Source organism: Loxodonta africana, chromosome 19, assembly GCF_030014295.1.
Source record: "Loxodonta africana isolate mLoxAfr1 chromosome 19, mLoxAfr1.hap2, whole genome shotgun sequence".
In the NCBI taxonomy this organism is placed as follows: Eukaryota; Metazoa; Chordata; class Mammalia; order Proboscidea; family Elephantidae; genus Loxodonta; species Loxodonta africana.
The window spans coordinates 10,126,615-10,154,101 of NC_087360.1; the positions used below are offsets into that span (position 1 = coordinate 10,126,615).

General features: G+C 40.9%; 2 protein-coding genes across 2 annotated transcripts in view; both read left to right on the forward strand.

The window, feature by feature from the left end:
- Window positions 1-16,913, forward strand: part of MAPKAPK5 (MAPK activated protein kinase 5) — a 49,345-nt gene extending 32,432 nt beyond the window's left edge. Inside the window, exons 14-15 of the mRNA XM_064272221.1 lie at window positions 497-14,617; window positions 15,199-16,913. Of these exons, the coding sequence (XP_064128291.1) occupies window positions 497-591 (95 nt within the window). The 3' untranslated portion in view covers window positions 592-14,617; window positions 15,199-16,913. The remainder of the gene's footprint in view (window positions 1-496; window positions 14,618-15,198) is intronic.
- Window positions 16,914-17,038: 125 nt separating this feature from the next.
- On the forward strand, window positions 17,039-25,213 carry LOC100673325 (disintegrin and metalloproteinase domain-containing protein 1a-like). Its single transcript, XM_003420358.3, has one exon. The coding sequence runs from the start codon at window positions 19,472-19,474 to the stop codon at window positions 22,019-22,021; it is 2,550 nt and encodes an 849-aa protein (XP_003420406.2). The 5' UTR covers window positions 17,039-19,471; the 3' UTR covers window positions 22,022-25,213.
- The last annotated feature ends 2,274 nt before the right edge of the window (window positions 25,214-27,487 follow it).

Genomic DNA, 27,487 nt, shown 5'->3' on the forward strand with positions numbered 1-27,487 from the left:
GTCTTTTTTAGTCATTGAGGTTGGTATGTAATGGTACTGTAGTACCATTTTAATTTGTATTTCCCTACTGACTGATGAGATTGAGCATTTTTCTTGTTTATTGGCCATTTAGTTTTACTCTTTCATGAATTGTGTTTGTGTCTTTTGTCCATTTTTCTATGGCATTGTCTTTCTTATAGATGTGTAGGAGTTCTTTATAATCTGGGTACAAATTCTTCATCAGATACACAAATTATAAAGACCTTCTCCCTCTTTATGGTTGGTGTTGTTGTAATGAATTTGGGGTTTTTACTGCCAGATTAATGGAACTGCCCAATTGCTACCTGAAATATGGGGGAATCTAGATTCAGTGCTTTTGTCAGTATTGGGGATGGTTCCTACGTTAGTAAGGATAATTTGATACTGTTAAGGTATATCTTATTGGGTCCCTGTCAAGAGTCTGTCATCTCCATAGAGAGAGTTTGGCGACTGACCTTGCTGCTTTCTTGGGTTTCAGGTCGCGGATTCACAGATAAAGTGGATCGACTAAAACTGGCAGAAATTGTGAAGCAAGTGATTGAAGAGCAAACCATGTCCCATGAATCCCAATAACAACAGCTTCAAACTTTTTTTTTTACAATTTGAAATTGTATTCTTTAATGTATAAAGTAATTTTTATGTAAATTAATAAATCATAGTTTCCTTTCCACACCGCTCAAAGATGCTGTGTAGGTTTAGATACAGGGTTCACTAGTGGTATAGTTTTATTTTTAAGAAAAGCTCAGTTCCTAGAGATATCCTGTTACTTCAGGACTATTTAGTCTTATGTTTGTAAGATGACAGATGGTATTGTCAAGGAAGATTGTTTGCTTTGTAATAAAGTATACAAAAACCACCTGCCAGCGGTAGCCAGAGGACCAACTATAGGGACCGTTCTTTTCAGTAAACACTTGAATCAGGTACTGCCTACTCTGTCTCAATTGCCCTGTGTGTTTTACCTTCTGCACCTTCGGGAGGTTAACCCTAGTGCCGAGAAACTGTTGTGGGTGAAACACTGCAGGCTGCCTGCTGGAACTCACAGGATGCAACTTGGGCCTGAAGACCTAGCGTCCACAGTGGAAGAGGCAGGAAGCTAAGCCCTCATTTTTTTGTCCCTAATTCCTTGAAGTGGTAATGTTTCCTTTTTGTCACATTGGTTAAAGGGGTATTGGTTTGCTTCTTCAACCCAGTGGAATTTTCTCTTACGTTTATTCTTTTCATGATTACCAGAGCTTTGATTTCTTTTCCCCTCTTGGCCCACTTTGTCCTCTCTTCTGTCCCCCACAGCACCCACCAGCCCCACCACTTATTTCCTTGTTCCTCTGGCCCCCTTTTTTGGGATGATTTTTCTGAGAAAATTACATATCATAGAAACTGGTGCCTATTGGATTAATATCTAAGATGATCCAGTGCTTTTTTTTACCTTGTAAAAGTTGCCCTTTTTCTCTGTAATGTTTCTGCCCGAGTTTCATGCTGGCGTCCCCTAGGCTGTTTTTATCTTTTATCTTGTCCACTACTCTTAATCTTCAAGTAGTGTGCTTCTGGCCCAAGGAGCAGCTGGGTGCTTTTCTAGTTTTCTGTTGTGCATGTGGGCTTCCATAACAATTGTGTGTGTGTGTGTGCGCGCGCGCGCGCGCACGTGTGCTTTAGGTGAAGGTTTACAGAGCAAATCAGTTTCCCATTCAATAGTTTATACACACGTTGCTCCAGGACATAGGTTGCATTCCCTGCAATATGTCAGTACTCTCCCCATTACCACCCTGAGTTTCCATTTCCATTCGTTGGTTTTCCTAACCCCTTACTGCCTTCTCATATTTGCTTTTGGGCATATGTTGTCCTTTTGGTCTCATGGAGGTGACTGTTCAAAAGGAGCACTTTTCTTCATGTGTGTTATTGTTTATTTATAGGTTTGTCTATTATTTGGCCTGGTGGTACAGTGGTTAAATGCTGTGGCTGCTAACCAAAAGGTCAGCAGTTCGAATTCACCAGCTGCTCCTTGGATACCCTATGGGGCATTTCTACTTTGTCCTATAGGGTCGCTATGAGTCAGAATTGACTCGACAACAATGGGTTTGGTTTTTTGGTTTATTTTATTTCGCTGAAAGGTGATCTCCAGGAATGGCTTCAGTTCTAAGTTAGAAGGGTGTCTAAGGGCTGTAGTCTTGGGGGTTACTTCAGTCTCTCTCAGACCAGTAAATCTGGTCTTTTTTATGAATTTGTATTTTGTTCTACATTTTTCCCCCACTCTAACTGGGACCTTCTATTGTGATCCTGGCCACCGCGGTCGGTAGTGGTAGCCAGGCACCATCTAGGTTTTCTGGTTTCAGGCTGGTGGGGGCTGTGGTTCATGTGGTTCGTTAGTCCTTTGGACTAATTGTTTCCTTGAGTCTTTGGTCTTCTTCACTCTCTTTTGCTCCGGACGTATCTTAGATGGCTACTTGTAAGCTTTTAAGACCCCCAGATGCTACTCACCAAAGTAGGATATAGGCTTTCTTTATGAATTACATTATGCCAATTGAGCTAGATGTCCCTTGAGACTATGGTCCTTAGCCTTCAAGCACAGTAACTTAGTCCTGTGAGGTATTTGGTTATGTCTAGGTTGTTTCCATGACTGCCCCGTGTGCTCTACTATATGTATGAATATACATGGAGCGCATACAGATACATATGTAGAAATATCCACAGCCAAATCTACATATGCACATGGCTATGCTCCCGTATGCCCTCCCACACCTGTTCGGCGTACTTACCTACATAGATAGGTAAGTTATTGTTATTCCTGTTGTTGCAGGGTTGTATATGTTATAATATTTACCTTCCTTGCCTTTTATTCTTGTGTACCTCCCAGTGTCTTCCCTTGCCTTGTTTATGTTTTGCTGACTTCCCCCACATTGTGTACTGCCTTTTCCTTCACCAAAGTTAACACGTCTACTCTTTATTGATTTTCCCTTCTTCCCCCTTCCATTCCTGGTAACCAAAAAATGTTTCTTTTTGTGTGTAAACCTTTTCTTGCCTATTTATAATAGCGATGTCATACAATATTTGTCTTTTTGTAAGTGACTTATTTCACTCAGCATAATGTCCTCCAAATTCATTCATTTTGTGAGATGTCTCATGAATTCACCATTATTCTTTATTGTTGTGTAGTATTCCATTGTGTATTTTAAAAAAACCAAACCCATTGCCATCGAGTCAGTTCCAACTCATAGTGACCCTATAGGACAGAACAGAAATTGCCCCATAGGGTCTGCAGTTTGAATCCACCAGGCGCTCCTTGGAAACTCTATGGAGCAGTTCTGCTCTGCCTTATAGGGTTGCTATGAGTCGGAATCGAATCGATGGCACTGGGTTGTTGGGTTTTTAATGGCTAATGATGGAAGCATCTCTTCAGGTGTTTGTTAGCTGCCTGAATGTCTTCTTTGGTGAATTGTCTGTTCATGTCCTTTGACCATTTTTTACTTGAGTTGTCTTTTTGTTATTGAGGTGTTTTAAGTTTTCTATAAATTTTAGAGATTAGACCCTTGTCGGCTATGTCATAGCTAAGGTTTTTTCTGAGTCTATAGGTTCTCTTTTTACTCTCTTGGTGAAATCTTTTGGTGAGTATAAGTGTTTAATTTTTAGGACATCCCAGTTACCAAGTGTATTTTCTGCTGCTTATACATTTTTCGTTGTATTTGGTATTCTATTTATGCCATATATTAGGGCCCCTAGCATTGACCCTATTTTTTCTTCCATGATCTTTATGGTTTTAGGTTTTACATTTAGGTCTTTGATCTATTGAGTTAGTTTTTGTGTATGGTTTCAGGTATGGATCTTGTTTCATTTTTCTGCAAATGGATATCCAGTTTTGCCAGCATCATTTGTTAAAGAGTCTATATCTTCCCCATTTAATGAACTTTGACCTTTTGTCAAAGATCAGCTGTCCAGAGTTGGATGGATTTACTTTGGGGTTCTTGATTCTGTTCCATTGGTCTATGTGTCTGTCGTTATACCAGTACCAGGCTGCTACCTACTACCATGGTACGTACTACCATGGCTGTATAGTAGGTTCTGAGATTGAGAAATATGAGGCCCCCTATTTTGTTCTTCTTCCTCAGTAATGCTTTGCTTATCCGGGATTGCTTTCTTTTCCATATCAAGTTGGTGATCAGTTTTTCCTGTTAAAGAATGCCGTTAGAATTTCGATTTCACTGTACCTGTAGATTGCTTTGGGTAGTACTGACATTTTCACAATGTTAAGTTTTCCTATCCTTGTGCATGGTATGTTTTCCATTTATGTAGGTCCCTTAGTTTCTTGCAGTAGTGTTGTATAGTTTTCTTTGTATAAGTCTTCTATGTCTCTAGATTTATTCCTAAGTATTTATGTTTTTGAGGGCTATTGTAAACGGTATTTTTTGCCTGATTTCCTTTTCAGAGTTCTCTTTGTTGATGTATAGGAATTCAACTGAGTTTTGTGTGTTGATATTGTCTGCTGCCAATTTGCTGAATTATTCTGTTTTTTCCAGTAGCTTTCTTGTGGAGTCGCTGGGATTTTCTATGTATATGATCACATTATCTGTGATTAGGGATAGTTTTACCTCTTCCTTACCAATTTGTGTTGTTGTTAGGTGCTGTCAAGTCGGTTCCAACTCATACGGACCCTATGCACAACAGAAGGAAACACTGCCCGGTCCTGTGCCATCCTCAAAATCATTGTTATGCTTGAGCTCATTGTTGCAGCCACTGTGTCAATCTACCTTATTGAGGGTTTCCTCTTTTCTGCTGACCCTGTACTCTGCCCAGCATGATGTCCTTCTCCAGGGACTGATCCCTCCTGACAACATGCCCAAAGTATGTAAGACGCAGTCTCGCCATCCTTGCTTCTAAGGAGCATTCTGGCCGTACTTCTTCCAAGACAGACCTGTTCGTTCTTTTGGCAGTCCATGGTATATTCAATATTCTTTGCCAACACCAAAATTCAAAGGCTTCAATTCTTCTTCAGTCTTCCTTATTCATTGTCCAGCTTTCACATGCCTGTGATGCGACTGAACATACCACGGCTTGGGTCAGGCACACCTTAGTCTTCAGGGTGATATCTTTGTTCTTCAACACTTTGAAGAGGTCCTTTGCAGCAGATTTACCCAATGCAATGCGTCTTTTGATTTCTTGACTGCTGCTTCCATGGCTGTTGATTGTGGATCCAAGTAAAATGAAATCCTTGACAACTTCAATCTGTTCTCCGTTTATCATAATGTTGCTCATTGGTCCAGTTGTGAGGATTTTTGTCTTCTTTATGTTGAGGTACAATCCATACTGAAGGCTGAGGTCTCTGATCTTCATTAGTAAGTGCTTCAAGTCCTCTTCACTTTCAGCAAGCAAGGTTGTGTCATCTGCATAACACAGGTTGTTAATGAGTCTTCCTCCAATCCTGATGCCCCGTTCTTCTTCATAAAGGCCAGCTTCTCGTGTTATTTGTTCAGTATACAGATTAAATAGGTTTGGTGAAAGAATACAACCCTGACGCACACCTTTCCTGACTTCAAACCAATCAATATCCCCTTGTTCTGTCTGAACAACTGCCTCTTAGTCTATGTAAAGGTTCCTCATCAGCACAATGAAGTGTTCTGGAATTCCCATTCTTTGCAGTGTTACCCATGGTTTGTTATGATCCACACAGTCAAATGCCTTTGCATAGTCAATAAAACACAAGTAAACATCCTTCTGGTATTCTCTGCTTTCAGCCAGGATCCATCTGACATCAGCAATGGTATCCCTGGTTCCACGTCCTATTCTGAACTGGCCTGAATTTCTGGCAGTTCCCTGTTGATATACTGCTGCAGCTGTACTTGAATGATCTTCAGCAAAATTTTGCTTGCGTGTGATATTAATGATATTGTTCTATAATTTCCACGTTTGGTTGGATCACCTTTCTTGGGAATAGGCATAAATATGGATCTCTTCCAGTCAGTTGGCCAGGAAGCTGCCTTCCGTATTTCTTGGCATAGACGAGTGAGCACCTGCAGCACTGCTTCTGTTTGTTGAAACATCTCAATTGATATTCCATCAATTCCTGGAGCCTTGTTTTTTGCCAATGCCTTCAGAGCAGCTTGGCCTTCTTCCTTCAGTACCATTGGTTCCTGATCATATGCCACCTCTTGAAATGGTTGAATATCGACTAATTTTTTTTTTGGTGTAATGACTCTGTGTATTCCTTCCATCTTCTTTTGATGCTTCCTGCATCATTTAATATTTTCCCCATGGAATCCTTCACTATTGCAACTCGAGGCTTGAATTTTTTCATCAGTTCTTTTGGCTTGAGAGACACGGAGCATGTTCATCCCTTTTGGTTTTCCAACTCCAGCTCTTTGCACATGTCATTATGATACTTTACTTTGTCTTCTTGAGAGGCCCTTTGAAATCTTCTGTTCAGTTCTTTTACTTCATGAATTCTTCCTTTTGCTTTAGCTGCTCAACGCTCAAGAGCAAGTTTCAGAGTCTCCTCTGGCATCAATCTTGGGTCTTCTCTTTCTTTCCTGTCTTTCAGTGACCTCTTGCTTTCTTCATGGATGATGTCCTTGATGTCATTCCACAGCTCGTCTGGTCTTCGATCACTGGTGTTCAATGCATCAAATCTATTACGATGGTCTCCAGATTCATGTGGGATAGACTCAAGGTCATATTTTGGCTCTCGTGGATATGCTCTGATCTTCTTCAGTTTCAGCTTCAACTCGCATATGAGCAATTGATGATCTGCCACAGTTGGCCCCTGGCCTTGTTCTGACTGATGATATTGAGCTTTTCCATCGTCTCTTTCCACAGATGTAGTCAGTTTGATATCTGTGTGTTCCATCTGGCGAGGTCCATGTGTATAGTCACCGTTTATGTTGGTGAAAGAAGGTATTTGCAATGAAGAAGTCGTTGGTCTTGCAAAATTCTATCATTTGATCTCCAGCATTGTTTCTATCACCAAGGCCACACTTTCCAACTACTGATCTTCTTGTTTCCAACTTTCAGATTCCAATCACCAGTAATTATCAATGCATCTTGATTGCATGTTCAATTAATTTCAGACTGCAGCAGCTGATAAAAATCTTCCATTTCTTCATCTTTGGCCCTAGTGGTTGGTACCTATATTTGAATAATAGTTGTATTAACTGGTCTTCCTTGAAGCCGTATGAATATTATCGTATCACTTACAGCATTGTACTTCAGGATACATCTTGAAACATTGTTTTTGACGATGAATGGAACACCATTCCTCTTTGAGTTGTCATTCCCAGCATAGTAGACTATATGATTGTCCAATTCAAAATGGCCAATACCAGTCTATTTCAGCTCACTAATGCCTAGGATATTGATGTTTATGCATTCCATTTCATTTTTGACGATTTCTAATTTTCCATGATTCATACTTTGTACATTCCAGGTTCTGATTATTAATGGATGTTTGCAGCTGTTTCTTCTCATTTTGAGTCATGCCACATCAGCAAATGAAGGTCCCAAAAGCTTTACTCCATCCACATCATTAAGGTCCACTCTACTTTGAGGAGGCAGCTCTTCCCCAGTCATGTTTTGAGTGCCTTCCAACCGGGGGGGCTCATCTTCCAGCACTATATCAGACATCGTTCTGCTGCTATTTATAAGGTTTTCAATGGCTAATGCTTTGGTTTAATGCTTTTCAGAAGTAGACTCCCGGGTCCTTCTTCCTAGTCTGTCTTAGTCTGGAAGGTCAGCTGAAACCTGTCCTCCACGGGTGACCCTGCTGGTATCTGAATACCAGTTGCATAGCTTCCAGCATCACAGCAACACCCAAGCCCCCACAGTATGAAAACCTGACAGACACGTGGGGGTTACCAATTTATATGCCCTTTATTTCCTTTTCTTGCCTTACTGTCACGCTAGGACTTCTAATACAATATTGAATAAGAGTTGGGATAAAGGGCTTCCTTGTCTGAGTCCCGTTCTCAAGGGCAATGCTTTCAGTTTCTCTCTGTTGAGAATAATGTTAGCTGTTGCTTTTGTATATATGCCCTTAATTATGTTGAGGAATTTCTCTCTTCTCCTACTTTGCTGAGAGGTTTTATCAAGAATGGGTGTTAGAGTTTATCAGATGCCTTTTCTCCATCAATTGAGATGATTATGTGATTCTTGTTTTTTATGTGCTGGATTACGTTCACTGACTTTCTAACGTCGAACCATCCTTGCATACCTGGTATGAATCCCACTTGGTAATGATGCTTTATTTTTCTAACATGCTGTTGTATTCTATTGACTAGAATTTTGTTGAGAATTTTTACATCTGTATTCTTGACGGATATTGGTTTATAATTTTCTTTTTTACCAGTGTCTTTCAGGGTTATGCTGGCTTCATAGAATCAATTTGGGAGTATTCCTTCCTTTCCTATGTTCTGAAATAGTTTAAGCAGTGTTGGTGTCTACTTTTCTCTGAATGTTTGGTAGAATTCTCCAGTGAAGCTGTCTGGGCCAGGGCTTTTTTTTCTGTTGTTGTTGAGAGTTTTTTAATGACCTCTTCAATTTCTTCTTTGTTATGGGTCTGTTCAGGTTTTCTTTTTTTTTAATTTGTTTTTAAATTGTACTTTAGATGGTTTACAGAGCAAACAAGCTTCTCATTAAACATTAATACACATATTATTTTGTGACATTGGTTGCCAACCCCATGACATGTCAACACTCTGCTCTTCTCGACCTTGGGTTTCCCATTACCAGCTTTCCTGTCCCCTGCTGCTTTCTTATCCTTATCCCTGGGCTGCTGTGCCCATTTAGTCTCATTTTGTTTTATGGGCCTGTCTCATCTTTGGCTGAAGGGTGAACCTCAGGAATGACTTCCTTACTGAGTAAAAGGGTGTTTGGGGGCCATACTCTTAGAGTTTCTCTAGTCTCTGTCAGACCAGTAAGTCTGGTCTTTTTTTTTTTGTTAGAATTTTGTTCTACATTTTTCTCCAGCCTTGTCTGGGACCCTCTACTGTGATCCCTGTCAGAACAGCTGGTGGTGGTAGCCAGGCACCACCTAGTTATGCTGACTCAGTCTGGTGGAAGCTGTGGTACTTGTGGTCCTTTAGTTCTTTGGACTAATCTTTCTCTTTTGTCTTTGGTTTTCTTCATTCTTCCTTGCTCCAGATGGGGTGAGACCAGTGGATTATGTTAGATGGCTACTCAAGCTTTTAAGACCCCAGACGCTACTCACCGAAGTAGAAGATAGAACATTTTCTTTGTAAACTATGTTATGCCATTTGAGCTAGATGTTCCCAGAGACCATGGTCCCCACAGCCCTCACCCCAGTAATTTGGTCCCTCAGGGAGTTCGGATATGTCTGTGGAGCTTTCATAACCTTGCCGTGGACAAGTTGTGCTGGCTTCCCCAGTATTGTATACTATCTTACCCTTCACCAAAGTTACCACTTACCTATTGTCTAGTTAGCGTTTTTCCCTCCCCATCCCACTCTACCCTCGTAACCGTCAAAGATGGTGTGTAAACCAGTCTCATACAATATTTGTCCTTTTGTGACTGACTTATTTCACTCAGCATAATGCCTTCCAGATTCATTCATGTTGTGAGATGCTTCACACATTCACCATTGTTCTTTATTGTTGGGTAGTATTCCATTATGTGTCTGTACCATAGTTTGTTTATCCATCATCTGTTGATGGGCACCTAGGTTGTTTGCATCTTTTTGTTACTGTGAACAATGCTACAGTGAACATGGGTGTGCATATGTCTATTCGTGTGATAGCTCTTAGTTCTCTAGGATATATTCCTAGGAGTAGGATTGCTGGATTATATGGCATTTCTATTTCTAGCTTTTTAAGGAAGTGCCATATCGTTTTCCAAAATGGTTGTACCATTTTGGATTCCCATCAGCAGTACATAAGAATTCCAATCTCCCCTCAGCCTATCCAACATTTGTTATTTTCTCTGTGTGTGTGTTTTTTTTTTTATTTGTGACAGTAATGTTGGGGTGAGATGGTATCTCATTGTGGTTTTGATTTGCATTTCTCTAATGGCTAGTAATCACAAGCATTTCCTTATGTGTCTGTTAGCCACTTGAATGTCTTCTTTGGTGAAGTGTCTGTTCATATCCTTTGCCCATTTTTTAATTGGATTGTCTTTTTGTTGTAGAGGTGTTGGAGTTTCCTATAGATTTTAGAGATTAGGCCTTTGTTGAATTTGTCACAGCCAAAAATTTTTCCCCAGTCCATAGGTTCTCTTTTTACTCTTTTGGTGAAGTCTTTTGATGAGCATAAGTGTTTAATTTTTAGAAGATGCCAGTTAATCTAGCTTATCTTCTGGCATTTGGCTATTTAGTTATAGTTTGTATCCTGTTAATGCTGTGTATTAGGGTCTCTGGTGCTGACCCTATTTTTTCTTCTATGAACTTATAGTTTTTGGTTTTATATTTAGGTCTTTGATCCATTTTGAATTAGTTTTTGTGTATGGTGTGAGGTATGAGCCCTGTTTCATTTTTTTTTTTTTCAGATGGACATCCAGTTTTGCCAGTACTATTTGTTAAAAAGACTGTCTTTTCCCCACTGGTGGACTCTGGGTCTTTATCAAAGATCAGGTGACCACAGGTGGCTGCATTACATCTGGTTCTCAGTTCTGTTCCTTTGGTCAATGTATCTGTCATACCAGTACCAGGCTGTTTTGACTACCATAGCTGTGTACAGTAGGTTTTGTGGTCAGGTAGTGCGAGCCCTCCTACTTTATTATTCCTCTTCAGTAGTGCTTTACTTATCCGGGGCCTCTTCCCTTTCCATATAAAGTTAATGATTAGTTTTTCCATTGCTTTAAAGAATGCTTTGGTATTTGGATCAGGATTGCATTGAATTTTTAGATTACTTTGGGTAGAATTGACGTTTTCACAATGTTAAATCTACCTATCCATGAGCATGGTATAGCTTTTCCATTTATGTAGGTTCTGTTCAGATTTTCTACCTCAGTTTGTGTTAGTTTGGGTAGGTAGTGTATTTCTAGAAAGTTTTCCATTTCTTTTAGGTTTTCTAATTTGTTGGAGTATAATTTTTCGTAATATTCTGTTATGATCCTTTTTATTTCACTTGGTTCTGTTGTAATGTCACCAATTTGATTTCTTATTTAGGTTATTTGTATCTTTCTGAATTTGGTCTGTTCATCAATTTTATTAATCTTTTCAAAGAACCAGCTTCTAGTCTTGATTCTTTTGATTGTTTTTCTGTTTTCTGATTCATTTATTTCTGCTCTAATCTTTTTTCTTCTAGTGGCTGGCAGCTTCCTTTGCTGTCTTTTTTTTTTTTTTCCTATTTGTTCAAATTGTAGGGTTAAGGTATTGATTTTGGCCCTGTCTTCTTTTTTTATGTGTGTGTTTATTGCTATAAATTGATCTCTGAACATTGCTTTTGTCCCAGAGGTTTTGGTATGTTGTGTTTTCATTCTCATTTCATTCTAAGAATTTTTTTTTTTTTTTTTACTGTGCTTTAAGTGAAAGTTTACAGCTCTAGTTTCTCATACAAAAACTTATACACATTGTTATGTGACCATAGTTGCTCTCCCTATAATGTGACAGCACACTCCTCCCTTCCACCCCAGATTTCCCGTGTCTGTTCAACCAGCTCCTGTCCTCTTCTGCCTGTTCACCTCACCTCTGGACAGAAGCTACCCATTTAGTCTCATGTTATCTACTTTTACTAAGAAGCATGCTCTTCACAAGGATCATTTTATATCTTATAGTCCAGTCTAATCTTTGAGGAGTTGGCTTTGGAATGGTATTAGTTCTGGGTTAACAGAGAGTCTGAGGGCCATGTCTTCTGGGGTTCCTATAGTCTCAGTCAGACCAGTAAATATACATTTTTGGCTAGAATTTGAGTCCTGCACTCCACTTTTCTTCTGCTCCATCAGGGACGCTCTGTTCCCTGTCAGGGCGGTCATTGGTGGTAGCCAGGCACTGTCCAGTTCTTCTGGTCTCAGGTTGATGGAGTCTCTGGTTTATGTGGCCCTTTCTGTCTCTGGGCTAATAATTTCCTTGTGTTTTTGGTATTCTTCATTCTTCTTTGCTCCAGGTGGGTTGGGACCAATTGATGCATCTTGGGTGGCTGCTCACTAGCTTTTAAGACCTTAGATGCCACTCACCAAAGTGGGATGCAGAACACTTTCTTAATAAACTTGGCTATGCCAGTTGACCGAGATGTCCCCTGAAGCCATGGTCCCCAGACTCCTGCCCCTGCTCTGTCCCTGAAGTGTTTGGTTGTATTCAGGAAACTTCTTAGTTTTTGGTTTAGTCCAGTTATGCTGACTTCCCCTGTATTGTATATTGCCCTTCCCTTCACCTAAGATAATTTAATTCCAAGAGTTTATTTCATTTTTAATTTCTTATATTACTCAGTGCTTTTTAAGCAAGGTGTTACTCAGCTTCCATGTATTTGGATTTTTTTCCTTGTTCTTCCTGTTATTGATTTCTGGTTTTTATTGCATTGTGATCTGAGAAGATGCTTTGCATTATTTGGATTTTTTAAAAATGTATTGAGGCTTGCTTTGTGGCCTACAGTATGGTGTATTCTGGAGAATGATCCATGTGTGCTGGAGAAGAACGTGTACAGTGTTGCTGTTGGGTGGAACATTTTGTGTGTGTGAGGTCCAGTTGCTTGATTGTGATGTTTAGATCTTCTGTATGATTGTTGAGTTTCTCACTGGTTGTTCTGTCCTTCCTCGAAAGTGGCATGTTAAAGTCTCATACTATTATTGTGGAACTATTTCTCATTTCAATTTTTTTAGAGTTTATGTCTTTGGGAGCTCTGTTTTCAGGTATGTAAATATTTATTATGGTTATGTCTTCTTGGTGGATTGACCTTTAATCATTATATAGTGCCCTTCCTTGTCTCTTATGTTGGATTTTGCTTTAAAGTCTATTTTATCAGAAATTAATATTGCCACTCTTGCTCTTTTTTCATTACTGCTAGCTTGATAATACTTTTTTCCATCATTTGATTTTTAGCTTATTTTTACCTTTGTGTCTAAGATCTGTCTCATATAGGCAATGTATTGATGGGTCATTTTTTAAATACATTTCGTTACTCTCAGTCTCTTGACTGGTTCGTTTAACCTATTTACATTCAGTATGATTACTGATAGGTAGGAATTTACCACTCTCATTTTGTGTGCTTTTTTCGTGGTGTTGACGGTTTCTTTGTTCTGCTTACTTTTCCATACTGAGTTCTTCTTGTTTATGGATTTCATTTCCTTCGTTGTTGATTCGGTGTAGTCTACTGAGTCTTTCTGGTTTTCTTCTTTTTTATTTTGATGAGTAGGTTTATTAATTTTCTTTGTCATTACCCTGAAATTTTCCTTTGTCTTCCTAAGTTTAGAACAGTCTGTTATATCTTGATATCACTTTGAATTCCTCTCCATATACAAGTTTGTAGCTGCACCATTTATTCTTCCTTTTTACTTTGAAGTTATCACTTACAGATTGACTTCTCTGGTTTCCCTGTTTTCAGTCTTGTAGCTTTATTTTTGAGAATTCTTTGTCTTGGTTGGTGTCTGGGTGATGCTGTCATGTGCCTTAAACTCAGACTGTTGTCTGATGTCGTTTCTCTGTCTGAAGACTCCTCTTTAATATTTCTTCTAAGGTTGATTTGGTTTTTTACAAATTCCCTTACTTTCTGTTTACCTGGAAATGTTTTAAAGTTTCGCCATTGTAGTTGAGAGACAGTTTTTCTGGATATATAATTCTTGGTTGGCAATTTTTTTCTTTCTGTGTTTTATATGTCATCCTACTGCCTTCTTACCAACATAGTTTCTGCCGAGAAAAGAAAGCTTGCTCTTATTGGTTCCCCTTTGCAGGTGACAATTTATGTTTCCTGAGCTGCTCTCAGGATTCTTTGGTTTTGGAAAATTTGATTGTGCTATGTCTTGGTGACTTTCTTTTGGGGTCTATCCTGTATGAGGTTTACTGAGCTTCTTGGGTGGGCTCTTCTTTCATGATAATATTAGTGAAGTTTTCTGCCAGCAAATCTTCAAAATTTTTCTTTTTGTCTTCTCCTGGAGTTCCTATCACACAAAAATTATTCTTCCTGACAGGATTTCTTTTTCTTTTTTCTTAATGTTCCTCAAACAAATTAGTATCAAAGGATTTGTCCTCTATTTTGCTGATTCTGTCTTCCATTGATTCAGTTCTACTCGTATGTCCTTCCATTGAGTCATCTGAGATTTTATTGTTGATCTTCTGGATTGCTGTTTTTGTATGGTTTCTAATTGTCTATTTTGCCATTTTGTTCTTGTATTGTTTTCCTGAATTTTTAGAATTTTGCCTGTGTTTTCCTTGATCTCTTTCTTGATCTATTGGAGGATCCTATATATAAGTCTTTTGAATTCCTTATCTGGTAATTCCATTACCATTTCTTCCTAGGAAGATTTTCTGGCCCTTTATTTTGGTCACTTGGTTGAGCCATCTTTTCCTGCTTTTTTATGTGATTTGATGTTGTCCGTTGTCTCCAAGGCATTAAGGTGTTATATTTATTGTATGTTTGTTTGCTTAGCCCTGGTTTCTTGTTTTGTTTTTATGTTTCCAGGCAGACGGGGCAGACATGCTAATTTGGTCGGCACTGGGGTGCTCATCACCTGTTTCTGGGTGAGTGGGGCAGCGGCTGAGAGTACGAGTGCAAGTCTCTACTCGCTGGTCATGTGGGGCAGCTTAGGGCAGGCTGTGTGGGCAGTGGCTGTCGTTTTATCATTGATCCAATGGCAGAAGTGGGTGGTGGTACTCACCAAGTGGATGGTGGGGCAGGTGTGGTAGGTGTGGCAGGCGAGTGGGGAGTGCAGTTGTCACTGCTTTCCGGGTGAGGAAGAAGTGTATGGCAGACAAGTGTGCATGCATTTACGTGGTTGCCGCTGCTCACATGGTCTGAGGGGTGGGTGGCATGTGGGTACAGTCACTTGGTCGCCACTGTTCTCCAGTTTGGGGGTGGAGGGTAGGGGAGTGGGTGGTGGGCAGGCGCGTGCTTGGCTGCTGTCACTCGCCCGTTGGGTGGGGTGGGGTGGGTGGGTGCAGTTGCACAGTCACCACCACGTGCTGACTCGGGAGGAGTGGGTGGAAGATGTACACAGTGGCACAGTTGTTGCCACTCGCTGACTCGTGGGGAAAGAGTGGGTGGCAGGCAGGTGAATACGTGGGAGTGCACTTACTACTGCCTGTGTGTGCTGCCCCTTCAGCTAGCACACATGGGTGCCTGGGCACTTCTTGTCTGCTGCAGCCAGCATTTGGGACCTGCCCCCAACCAACTGCAAAGAGAAGTGGGGCACCTGGGGTCCAGCCGAGTGGGAGACCTCCTGCTGATACTCCACTGTTCCACTGCCTCATGCATGTCACCCACCCTGGAGGTCAGAGACTGCCACTTGTGGGTATACCTGACTCTGGATCCTGGCTCCCTCTCTGCTCTGTGGACAGCAGGATCCCTGGAATTCTCACCCTCCTGTGTTTTCCTTCCTTGGATTTGAATCATGATCTGCTCAGCTTGTTTCTCTCCAGGTGTGTTTATATAGTCTCTGTCTCTTATGAGCATGCTGTGAAGTTGCCTTCCTATACTCCTCACCCGAGGTTGCTGCAGGCTTTGTCTCAAGATGGCCACGTTGAGCCGGGATGGCTGGCAGCACTGCTCTGCTCCATTCCAGTCCTCTTTTGCAGCTGCATTCAGTTTTTTCTTCCAGTCACTGTTGCATTTTTTATCCTTCCTTTTTAATGTTCAGGGTTCCAAGATTATTACCTGGGTCTGTTTCACTTGGCTTCTCGGGTCATTGCTGTAGAGGGACAGAATGGTGCATCTGACTAATCTGCCATCTTGGCTCTTCCCCTCCATAGGAATTTTTTTTTAAGTGATTTTTGGTGGGTTATCTGTGTTGGTAAAGAGAAGAGTTAACAGGCAGATTCCAGTTCACAGAGAAGGATCACAGGTTCAGCTCTTCAATTTCATCAGATCACAATATCTTCAATCCAAATTTTTTAACTCTTCCACTTTGCTAAGTATGTCTTCAGGGTGACATTTGGTTAGTATGTTTATATCTTGTGGCTGACTACAGGAATTTATGATAAAAACATAAATTCTCTTTTAAGAATTACCTTACTATGTTGGTTCCCTTTTATCTTGGAGAATTTATAATACAAGGTATTTTTTGAGGTAAAGCTCACTGATTAATGTCCTTTCCAGCATTTCCTCAATGATGGGAAGAATCTTAGGTGACTGATAACTGTTACAAATGGATACCCTCTAAGGAGAATTTAATGCTTTTCAACATGGCAAAATAGAAGAGTTAGGTAGCAGAGAAAAAATGTTGCCTTTTATCTACTGACCAGAAAACTGAGCTGAGCATTGAACTAAGCTTGTGCTGTTTTTCAGTGAAATGTACTCCTAGAAATCATGACTTGCAGTCATGAAAAGCTCTAATTTTTCCCAGAAAAACTGAACACCTGTAGTTTCTATCTTAGGGAAATGGCTCAGTATTCCATAGGGAGAGGAGGGCAATAATTTGTTACTCTTTTTCTTCAGAGGAACTTTCTAGCACATCTGGTTCACCACTGACTTCTCAAATATGTTGTCTGGGTGTCTTCTAAAGGCTCAGGATGAATTTTTTGCTTCTCTGTGGCGAATTCTAGGCATGATATGAAAGGGTGTCCAAAGTGATGCTTCCTTTTACTCTGAGCAGTAGTTGCCCATATTTTAGTCACTTCAGGCTGAATTCATCTGGCCCCCAACTGAGTGCTATATCCAGATGTGTCCAGATGAGCACCATGCTGGAAGTTTCTACATATCCTGGAGGCCACCCCAACTGTTACAACTCAAAAGTCACTCCTATCCTGGACAGACCTCCTTGGGAAAAAAAAAAAAAAAAACATTGACTCCCAAAGGACTCAACACTATTTGGTCTTCAAAGTGAAGTTTTGTATATTCCTAGGCTGGTAGTAAATTTTGCCATAATATTCTAGTCAGGCTTGCTAATAAAGCAAAAGTGGAATATGACTGGAAATGAAACAAAATCTTCCTGTGTATTATTACTTGTGTCCTAAAACCTTTATACCTGGGGAAACTTAACATTGTAAAAACTGTTCTTGTAATGCAGCAACTTATTGTTTCCAGTTTTCCTACACGATTTGCTAACCCTCTGTTTATTAAAGCCATTATCACTCAAATCCCTATAGACTTTAGTTTTAAGTCTTTTTGTAGAACAATTATATCTCTTTCTGGCTAATATACATAAGAGGGTAGCTGTCAGAAATCTATTGTTGGAAACATGGATAGGAAGAATTGATTTTGAAAGAGAGTTTGTGTTATTTGTATTCATCTGAGAAGGAACAAATTGAAGGACTAGTAGGTAACTGTTGGTTTTTAAAAAAAACCCAGCCGCTGTCCAGCTGACTCCAACTCATGGGAACCCCACGCATGTGACAGTAGAACTCTTCGTAGGGTTTTCAATGGCTGATTTTTTCAGAAGTAGATCACCAGGCCTTTCTTCTGAGGTGCCTGTGGGTGAGCTTGAACCTCTAGTCTTCCGGCTCGCCGCCAGGCCAGTTAACCGTTTGTACCACTCAGGGACTCCTTTGTTAGTCAAAGTAGTAGTCAAATGATTTAAATGTAAGCATGTGTGCCTGTGTATATGCACGTGTGTTTACTGGAGAAAATGTGTTTCAATTTGAGGACTGGAAAATTGGATGTTTAATTTTAATTATATTTTTATTTCAAAAATAGAACAGTTATTTCATTCTTGTTTCTTTTATCCCACAAAATCACTTAACCTAATTTGCCGTGCCTCTTTTTGTTTGTTAAGGCACAGGGAAACACTCTAAAATCTAGTGAAAATTTCCAAATTATGTCATTTTAAGAGGTTTTGCTTTTTACAAAAAATACAAGTAGGAATCATTTGACCTTTACTATATAAAAAAAACAAAACCCACCGCTGCCCAGTTAATTCTGACTACAGTGACCCTATGGAACAGAGTAGAACTGCCCCATAGGGTTTCCAAGGCTGTAAATCTTTACAGAAGCAGGCTGCCACATCTTTCTCCTGTGGAGCAGCTGGTGGGTTCCAATTGCTGACCTTTCAGTTAGTAACCGAGTGTTTAACCACTATGCCACCAGGTCTCCTACTTTATTGCTACAGATTTTTTTAAAGTGTTTGTGATGTGACAGTGGGCATTTGTAACTAGATACTAATGATTAATTTCATCACCTGTATTAGGAATTAAATATTGAGAATAGTTCATGATTTGATCTCCTCTAATACTGTTATCTGAGATCTTGTACTTTACCATTTCTGAATTACATAGCATGTCTCCATTTTTTTGAGTTTTACCTGTAGTCATAACTCTTTAAAGGTTTTATATTGTAAATATTTGACTTTACTAAATATAAAATTATTTTTTGTGTAAGATAAAAGATATAGAATCCTATTTTCTTCCATTTTAGAATGCACAGGAGAATAATTAGGCAAGGAATGGGTAAATAGGGCTTCTTTTTCCTTTTTTCCATTTTATTTTGTTACTGTTAAATACTCCAAGGAAATTGACATCAAAACCTAATCCAAGGTCTGCCATCTGCTACAGACGTATCAGTTTATTTTAGTTACTGTTAAGAAATCTTTAAAAGTTATAGTCAGAACCCATTTTGCTTCTCTTGCTGAAATAGTTACTCGATACCTAGGTAATCAGAGTTTGTTTTTACTCCCAGAACTTGATTTTATGTTGGGAGAGTTGGGAGGAACTGAAATTTTGATCCTAGTCCCTTGTTTTCTTCTATGGTGAAATAGAGCTTATTTAACACCTAATAAGCATAGGAAAAGTATAAGAAGTTAGGAAAACTTCTTGTCAGAGAAGAATTATGTTTAAATGTAGATACAAAATGTCAAAATTCTTCCATTATGAACAAAGGCTAATGAGGGAGATTGTGTATCCAACCGGAATTAAAAACATTCAGACACTGACAAGGAGGGTTGGACTCATGAACAGTTCCCTGAATACTGCATAAGTGAGGAAAAGAGGTAGTGGGCAAAAGAGAACTCTGTCCTGCACAGAGATCCCCAAAGAATCCTTGTCCCCTCCCCCCAGCTCCCTACAGAATGTATGATTAACGGATATCAGGAGCAGGGGTTTGGTACTGAGGATAAAGGGTAATTGATTAGAGTTACACCACTGACTGAACCACTACAGGCCGTCTACTTGGTATATCCCTCTGTGAGGTAAAAGCAACTTAGCTAAGGAGCAGTGAAGCAGGTGATTTAGAAGGAAGTCACATACCAGGGAAACTACCAGAAGTCTGGAAGAGAGAGGAAGACGAGTAGAAAGAGACACAGCCCTACAATTCACAGTTGGACAGCAGCTACCCGTAAAGCTGCCAGCATATATCTGGGGCTACCACCTGAGTCTCCAAGGGTTGGCGTGCCAGGGAGAGCTGCTGATGGACACAGGCCCTGCATCACCAACTGATTCATTTGGACCATGTCAGTGGCAGCCGCAGTGAGAGACTCTGCCTCCATCCTGCCTTCTCTACAGAAAAACAGAGTGGTCTTGGAAGAGGGTAAGATAAAGTTTCAGATTTGGGCTCCTCATAAGGGGGACTTGAGACTGGGGCTAGTACCAGGATCTTCATGTGTCAGGCTGGGCATCGTGTTGCTGTTGGTGATTTTTCTGCCCACCATGTACTGTAACCAGGGGTCAGTATATTACTCTTTCTATGAAATAATTATGCCCAAGAAGCTGACATTCCTGGGAAGGGAAGACTCCATGGAAAGGGCATCCTACATGCTGTATATCCAGGGCCAGAAACAGGTGATTCACTTGAAGGTGAAGAAAGACTATTTTGTAAGCGACTTTCGGGTCTTCAGCTACCACAATGGGATCCTGGAGCAAGATATGCCTTTCATCTCACAGGACTGCTACTATGAAGGCTACATAGAAGGAGTCCCAGGCTCTCTTGTTTCTGTCAACACATGTTCAGGCCTCAAGGGCATCCTGATTAAGGAGGAACAATCCTATGGCATTGAGCCCGTGGAGTCTTCTAAACGGTTTGAACATGTGCTGTACACCTTGGCACACCAAGCTCCAGTCTCCTGTAGTGTCACCTCCAATAAGAATCAACAAGGGGTGTCCATCAGCCGGCAACAAGGGAGCAGAAAGCTTCATAATCTAGGGGTGCCTTCCTACTTGTGGTCACACACCAAGTACGTGGAAATGTTTGTCGTGGTGAACCACCAGCGGTTCCAAATGTGGGGCAGTAACGTTAATAAGACAATCCAGGGAGTGATGGACATCATTGCTCTGGCCAACAGCTTCACTAGGGGAATAAACACAGAGGTAGTGCTGGCCGGAATGGAGATCTGGACCGAGGGGGACCTAATAGAGGTCCCCGTGGACTTGAGAGTTACACTCAGGAATTTCAACAGCTGGAGGCAACAGAAGCTCTTCAGTCGTGCGAAGCATGATGTTGCTCACATGATTGTTGGGCATCATCCCGGACAGACCATGGGACAGGCATTTCTCAGTGGTGCCTGTTCAAGGGGTTTTGCAGCAGCTGTTGAATCCTTCCCTCATGAAGATGTCCTCCTGTTTGCCGCGCTCATGGTCCATGAGCTGGGGCACAACTTGGGTATTGAGCACGACCATTCGGCCTGCATTTGTAAAGATAAGTACTTTTGCCTCATGCATGAAAACATCACCAAAGTAAGTGGCTTCAGCAACTGTAGCTCTGACTCCTTCTACCAGTTTCTCCATGAACACAAAGGGGCGTGTCTGTTTAACAAGCCAGGGCACAAAGGTCGCACACGTAGGGATGCCACCTGTGGAAATGGTGTGGTGGAGGTCACAGAGGAGTGTGACTGTGGTCCTAACTGTGCCACTCACCCATGCTGTGACCCAACATGTAGACTGAAGAAATATGCACAGTGCAGTAAAGGACTCTGCTGCTTTGAGTGCCAACTGAGACGGAAAGGATACATGTGCCGTCCTGCTGGGGATGAGTGTGACCTCCCAGAGTATTGTGAGGGTAGCTCTGAAAAATGCCCTGTAGACACCTATAAGCAAGATGGCACACCTTGTGAGAGAATTAACTACTGCTACAGGGGCCAGTGTAGGAACCCTGATAAGCAGTGCACAAGAATTTATGGGGCCCAAGCAAGGTCTGCCTCAGAAGACTGTTACCGATCAATGAACAACAAAGGAGACCGGTTTGGAAACTGTGGCCGTCCCTCTGAGGACGACCCAGTTTATATTAGGTGTATAGATGATGATATATTCTGTGGGAAACTTGTATGCACAGATGTTGCATACTTACCAACAATCAAAGCCAAACATACACACATCCAGGTCCCTCACGAAGACGACTGGTGCTGGAGCATGGACGCCTATAATGATACTGATATCCCTGATGACGGAGATGTGCAGACTGGTACTTACTGTGCCCCAGACAAAGTCTGTATGAATTACTCCTGTGTTGATCACACCGTGTTCGAGTATGACTGCAAACCAGCTGAGATGTGTAATGGGAAGGGAGTGTGCAACAATTTTAGGCACTGCCATTGTGAGCCTGGCTTTGCCCCTCCTGATTGCAAAGCACCAGGAGATGGAGGTAGTGTGGACAGCGGTCCCGTTTTCATTCCCTATGAAGCATATCCAAGTGAAGGTGGCATTCGTCTTAAAAGCAATGAGGACAATGTTGGCAAAGTAGTGTTCATACTCCCTGTATTTCTCATAGGATTGTTGTTTGGACTAATTATTTTCACAAGCTTCAGTGCTAGAAAGAAACCACCAGCGGCTCCACCAGAGGTACCCTCAGAGGAATCACTGGAGGAACCACCAGAGGCCCCACTGGAGGAACCACCAGAGGCCCCACTGGAGGAACCACCAGAGGCCCCACTGGAGGAACCACCAGAACCTCCACCGGAAGAACCACCAGAGGAGCCACTGGAGGAACCACCAGAGATGCCGGAAGAACCTGCGCCTGAAGATGAAGCAGGTGAACAGCTGGAAGAACCAGAAACAGAATACCAGTAATGAGAGGAAGAAGCCCATATATCAAACACCTGATGCAGTGAATGGAATTGAGGGGCCCGGTAAAGCAAAGATTAAGTAGTAGTTGATGGCTCCACTGGCTCTGATGGGGACTATATAAAAAAAAAATAAAAAAATATAGTCTGTACTATATACTAATACGTGAGGAGGGATTCTCCCCACTTTACATATTCATTTTAGTAATTTGGTTTTACATTCATATGTAAAATCATATATAAAAGGATACTCTATTTTTTTTCCTTTTTCCCATTTCATAAAACAATTTTATTTATGCTCTATCAATGTCTCATTTCAGTAGGGCCAATTTTTGAGTCACCTGTTTTTCAAAAAATGCCATCTCCAATGTACGTTGTTTCCCTTACAGTACTATCTGCGACTGCATTTATTCCTACAACAGGATTATTCATCCCAGTCACAACTACGCATTATGTTAGGAACATTTATAATGTGATTGATTATTTTAATTTGCCCTGTCAATTTGTATTCATGAAATAGAGGTGTTTCTCAATAAATTAAAGTCCATTTTCATATGAAGTCTCCTTTATTTTGGGGATCTGGAAGAGGTTAGATCTGATCACTCCTGGGTTGGGAGCATGAGATGTGGAGACAACCTAGACATTCTCAAAAGGCCCCTTCCACAGTGCTGAGTTGATGTTTCAAGTATTCGTTTTTTTTCTTTCTCTTTTTTAGATTGGTTCTTAATTTCTCTGTTGAAGGTGATATTTTCTCTACTGACAATGGAAAGAAACATCTCAAAATATAGATAACAGCTTGGAGGTGTCAGTTATTTCTCTGAAGAGGGTAAGGAGGAAGTATAATATTAACATCACTCATTCTGTGGCAGGCACCGTGCTAAACTCTTTACACTCATTGTCTTAATTTATTCCTCCAAACCACCCTCTCAGGCCTCCATCTAGTACATAAGGAAACAGAAGCCAACGAGATGATAAAAGTAGTCTAGTGCTAATAAAGGTGGAGCCTGGGTGCCCCCCTGGTATGACTGCATCTACATTCCCCGCTGCCTCCATGAGCCTTTCACCTGAGTAAAAGAAATGAGGGGTAAGACACTCAATATGTCTGCAGTTGCCCACAACTGGGCTTTTCCTCAGTGACTAAGGAAGGAAAGCTTTACAAATGGTGCTGATCTCTATCGTGAACCTATCACATTGTCAATGTCCATTCAAGTGTCTTTTCTGCTCTTAGATCCTGACATCATGGAGAGGCAGGTTTGCATTTTATTAAGCTCTTGTGGGCCCAGCACATTGTAGGTGCTTAATAAATGTTTACCAAGTGAATGATTTAACCACCAAAAAAATGAAACCCTCTGACATCACATCAACTCTGACACATGGCAACCCCATGTTACAGAGTAGAACTGAGTGCCACAGGGTTTCTTGGCCGCAATCTTTACAGAAGAAGTAGATCACTAGGTGTTTCTTCTGTGGCACTGCTGGGTGGGTTCTAACTGCCAACCATTTGATTAGTAGCCAATCACAAACTATTTGCACCACCAAGGGACTTTAACCACAGCCAGCCTTAAAACATGGGACCAGATTTCTCCCCTGGGCAGGCTGCCACTTGTCAGTCCCTAGCCATGCAACAATCAAACTCTTGCTCATGCATAGTATTGCTACAGGCTGAGTGAACGTTCTGAGTGATTGTTCCTGAGCATCCATCTCTGAAGACACATTTGCTGAGCACCTCTTCTATTGCCCACCCTATGCCAGCAGAAAGGTACAAACGCAAAAGGATAAGACCTGGTTTCTGCTTTCATGAAGTTTATATTAATTACTCCTGATGGAACAAAACTAAAACCTCAGAACAAAATCCAAAATCAAGTGTTCCGTTCCCAAGGCATGATTCTAAGTATAAGTAGGAAAACCAGGTCACAAGGTTTGCTAGTCCTTTTCTAGTAATCAAATTCCAGAATGTTTTATGTCAAAAGATCAAAATTTATAGGGAGAAATGATGCTACCAGTTGGGAGCCACCTGAGAGTTTTGAGAACAAAGGTGAAACTAGGGAACTGAAGGCCTACAAATGTGAACTTGTCATTAGAGACTTTTGATAAAGAAGTGGAGGATTTCTGCTGAAAAGGACCCCGGGGAAGAACTGGAATTTAAAGAAATGTTCACCTTCCTTACTGGGCATGCTGATGGCGACTATAATAAATGCTAGTGGGCATCACATATTTAAATAACTTATCAAAGATAAAGCAATCATGATTTATGTACAAGGTAATTATGTTATGAGTCGGAATCGACGGCAGCGGGTTTGGTTTTTGGTTTTAATTTGATGGAGGAGTCCTAAAACTTAGCCTGCTCAGCTGCTAATCAATAGGTTGGAAGTTCGAGACTACCCAGAGGCACCTTGGGAGAAAGGACTGGTGATATACTTGAGAAAACTCAGTCACTGAGAATCTATGGACCACAGTTCTACTCTGACACAAATGGGAGGGTCAGCTTGACAGTAACCGATTAACTGTTCATTTAGGAGAAATCTTTAAAGACAAAAAGGCAGGTAGATGATTGGAAATCAGTCAGTAGAATCTCGTTGTTAGTTCCATCTGAGTCGATGACGACTCTTGGTGACCCCATGTGTGCAGAGTAGAACTGCTCCACAGGGTCTTCAAGGCTGTGACCTTTCAAAAGGTCACCAAGCCTGTCTTCCGAGGTACCTTTCTGGGTGTGTTTGAACTGCCAACGTTTTGGCTAGTAGTTGAGCACTTAACTGTCTGCACCACGAGGGATCCTGGGACCTACTAGGATTTCATAATATTTAATAACAGAAATTACAAAAATAAGGAAGTTGTTGAGACTTTTCTTTTTCCTATCCTTAAAACTGACTTGATTCTTAGGGTTAGACAACTAGGTTTAGACCAGAAACAAAGACTAGAATGGCTATTTGAATGGACTTCTGCAAAACTGGTGATAGAAAACTGTACCTATTCAAAAATTGTCAATTGAATTTTAAAATGTGTAGAAACCAGGAGTGAAGGGTTAAGTTAAGCCCATTAGGACAGACTATGGCAGGGGAATGACCAGTTTTGTTGTGGGCAGGAGTGAGCAGTAGATGTAACTGGGTCTGAAATCTCCAGGGTTCAAGGGTCAGCATTCCTTGTAAAAGCACAGGTTGTCAATAATCTGTTCTGCATTATGTGTGACTGCCTCTAGGAAGACTACCCTTTTGCCTGGTTCCTCTCCCCCAGTATATTCGGGGGATTCTGAGCATGCTTACAAGACCCACTAGTCTGTGTTGGCAGCCACTCTTGACCCAGTCAGCTACCACCCCAGGAGATTCTGACCATGACTTCATGCCATCCTTTACATGCCTTCTCTGGGTTGCTCTGTTCTTTCTGGGCTGTGTGAAGCCAATAGACAATATAACCCTTCCCTTAGTTCCGCAAATCACAGCCAAGTTCAGCCTCTAGAGTCTTTATCCAGACTTGGGAGAAACAAAGGGAAATTACAATGGGGAGAAGAAAAAACATTTGGATATTGCAGTATTAATGTTTCTGGAGTTCATGGGTCTTGCCCCTCCACTGGGGAACTGGAAGGGCCATCTCTCTCCTTGGCCCCAACCTGACATCCTTTCTTGTCCCCATAGGAGTCTCTTTTGAAATGTTCTTTTAACCTGGAGTTAGGCTCCTCTCACTTCTCTGAGGCCCAGTGGAAGGAAGAGGAAAAAAAAATTTACTGAAAAGTCACATTCTGCCAACAACGAAGACAAAGGGATACACTAGAGTTAAAAAAAAAAAAGAAAATTAGTTTCTTTTATCTCCAAACTTCTTTCCTAAAGAGAATGTTGGCTTGTTTTTGAGGCCAAAAGTCCTACTAAAACCATTTCAAAAGGGAGGGGGGAGGGCAGTTTTTCTCCACCATTGAATTTGCAAAATGCTGAACAACTGTGAAAGAAAGTTTCCACCCTGCTTCTAGACATTAACCTTTCAGAAGTTTTGAGGTCCTTCTTCAGACTCTGTCATAGATATATATCATGGCTCCTGATGGTTACTCTCCAGTGAGGAGACGAATCTTCCGTAACTACTTCCCCATAACTATGCACGACCCATCACCTTATGCCATGTGTAAGGGAAAAGCCAAAGACTTCTTGGAAGAGTAGAAGCCTAAACCTATGAGCTAGATCATGGGTCTCTGAAACCTGTAACATGATTACAGAAATTTCAAAACCGCAGCTGATTCTGTTTAATTAAAGATGGAAGTGGAATTTGCTTTTATTTATGGGAGAAGCTTTTAGTGAGCCTTTGTCATGCAAAGGTAAACCCAAGTCCTTGTCTGCACTGGAGCAGCTGAGAAAGCATTTACACAGCTCAACTAATGTACACCAGTTGTCTTCAATGTAGGCAAAATAACATCTCTGTTGAGGTCACTGTGATGCTGACCCCTGAGAAGGATTTTGGTGAGAGAAAAGTTGGGGAGCTGGGCTTTGTGAAAGGAGATCCAGGAAAAGGACTAAGATACAACAGTGCTTGAAGGGTAACCTCTCTGGAGGGCCATGGCCTAAAGAGTCTTGAAGTCTTGATGTCAAGCGTCTCTTATCTCCTGTTTTCTTAGTTATGATCCCTACCATTTTCAGAAAGCCTTCAGTAACGCGTTGCTGAATACCAGGGCCAGGTCTTAACTCCACTTTGTGAGTGGCATCAGAGAAAAATAAAATGGTTGAGACAATATAATAAAGGTACATTAAGTTTCCCTAACAATCAAAGCCTACACTAGAGTCTGCACAATTAACAATATTCCTAAAAGAAGGCATTTGCTGTTTTATTTATGAATTTGAAATTGTAAAATATCATTTTATATGATCTTTATTAATATATTGGTCATTTATTTCCATAACTATTGTAAATATCATCAGTTGTTTCTGAAAACAACTCAAATATAAGAGAAAAGATAAAAACAGCTTTCTTTAGTGCTAAAAGAGCTCTTTTCTTGTCCTTGAATACTAAGACTATGGGCACTGTACAAAAACCTTGGTCTTGTGCTTTCCTAGCCTAATAAATCCAAACAGGTAGAAAAATTCTGAGAGCAAAAAATATAATCCCTTTTTAAAAGAAGAAAGTTATCTTCTGAGGAGGGGGACTTAGCATTCCACGTCCCTAAGTTCCAGATGTTACTGGTCTTAGACATGAAACTTAACTTCCGTGGACCAGGGGCTCCTCCTCAGTAAAATGGCCAAAGGATGCATGTCACAGGGTGGCTGGGAGGTTAAATTAGATAATGTGTGTGAAGGTAATTAGTGTGGTACCTGGCACGCAGTGAGAACTCAAAAAGATGCTGGGAAAATCTAAAATCAAATGTGATCATGGATACAAGGTTGTACTATTAATTGCAGTACATTCTTCAGAAACAATAAAATGTATCCCACTCCAAAGAAGGTAATCCAAAAGAATGTGGAAATTATCGAACAATATCCTTATTATCACATGCAGGTAA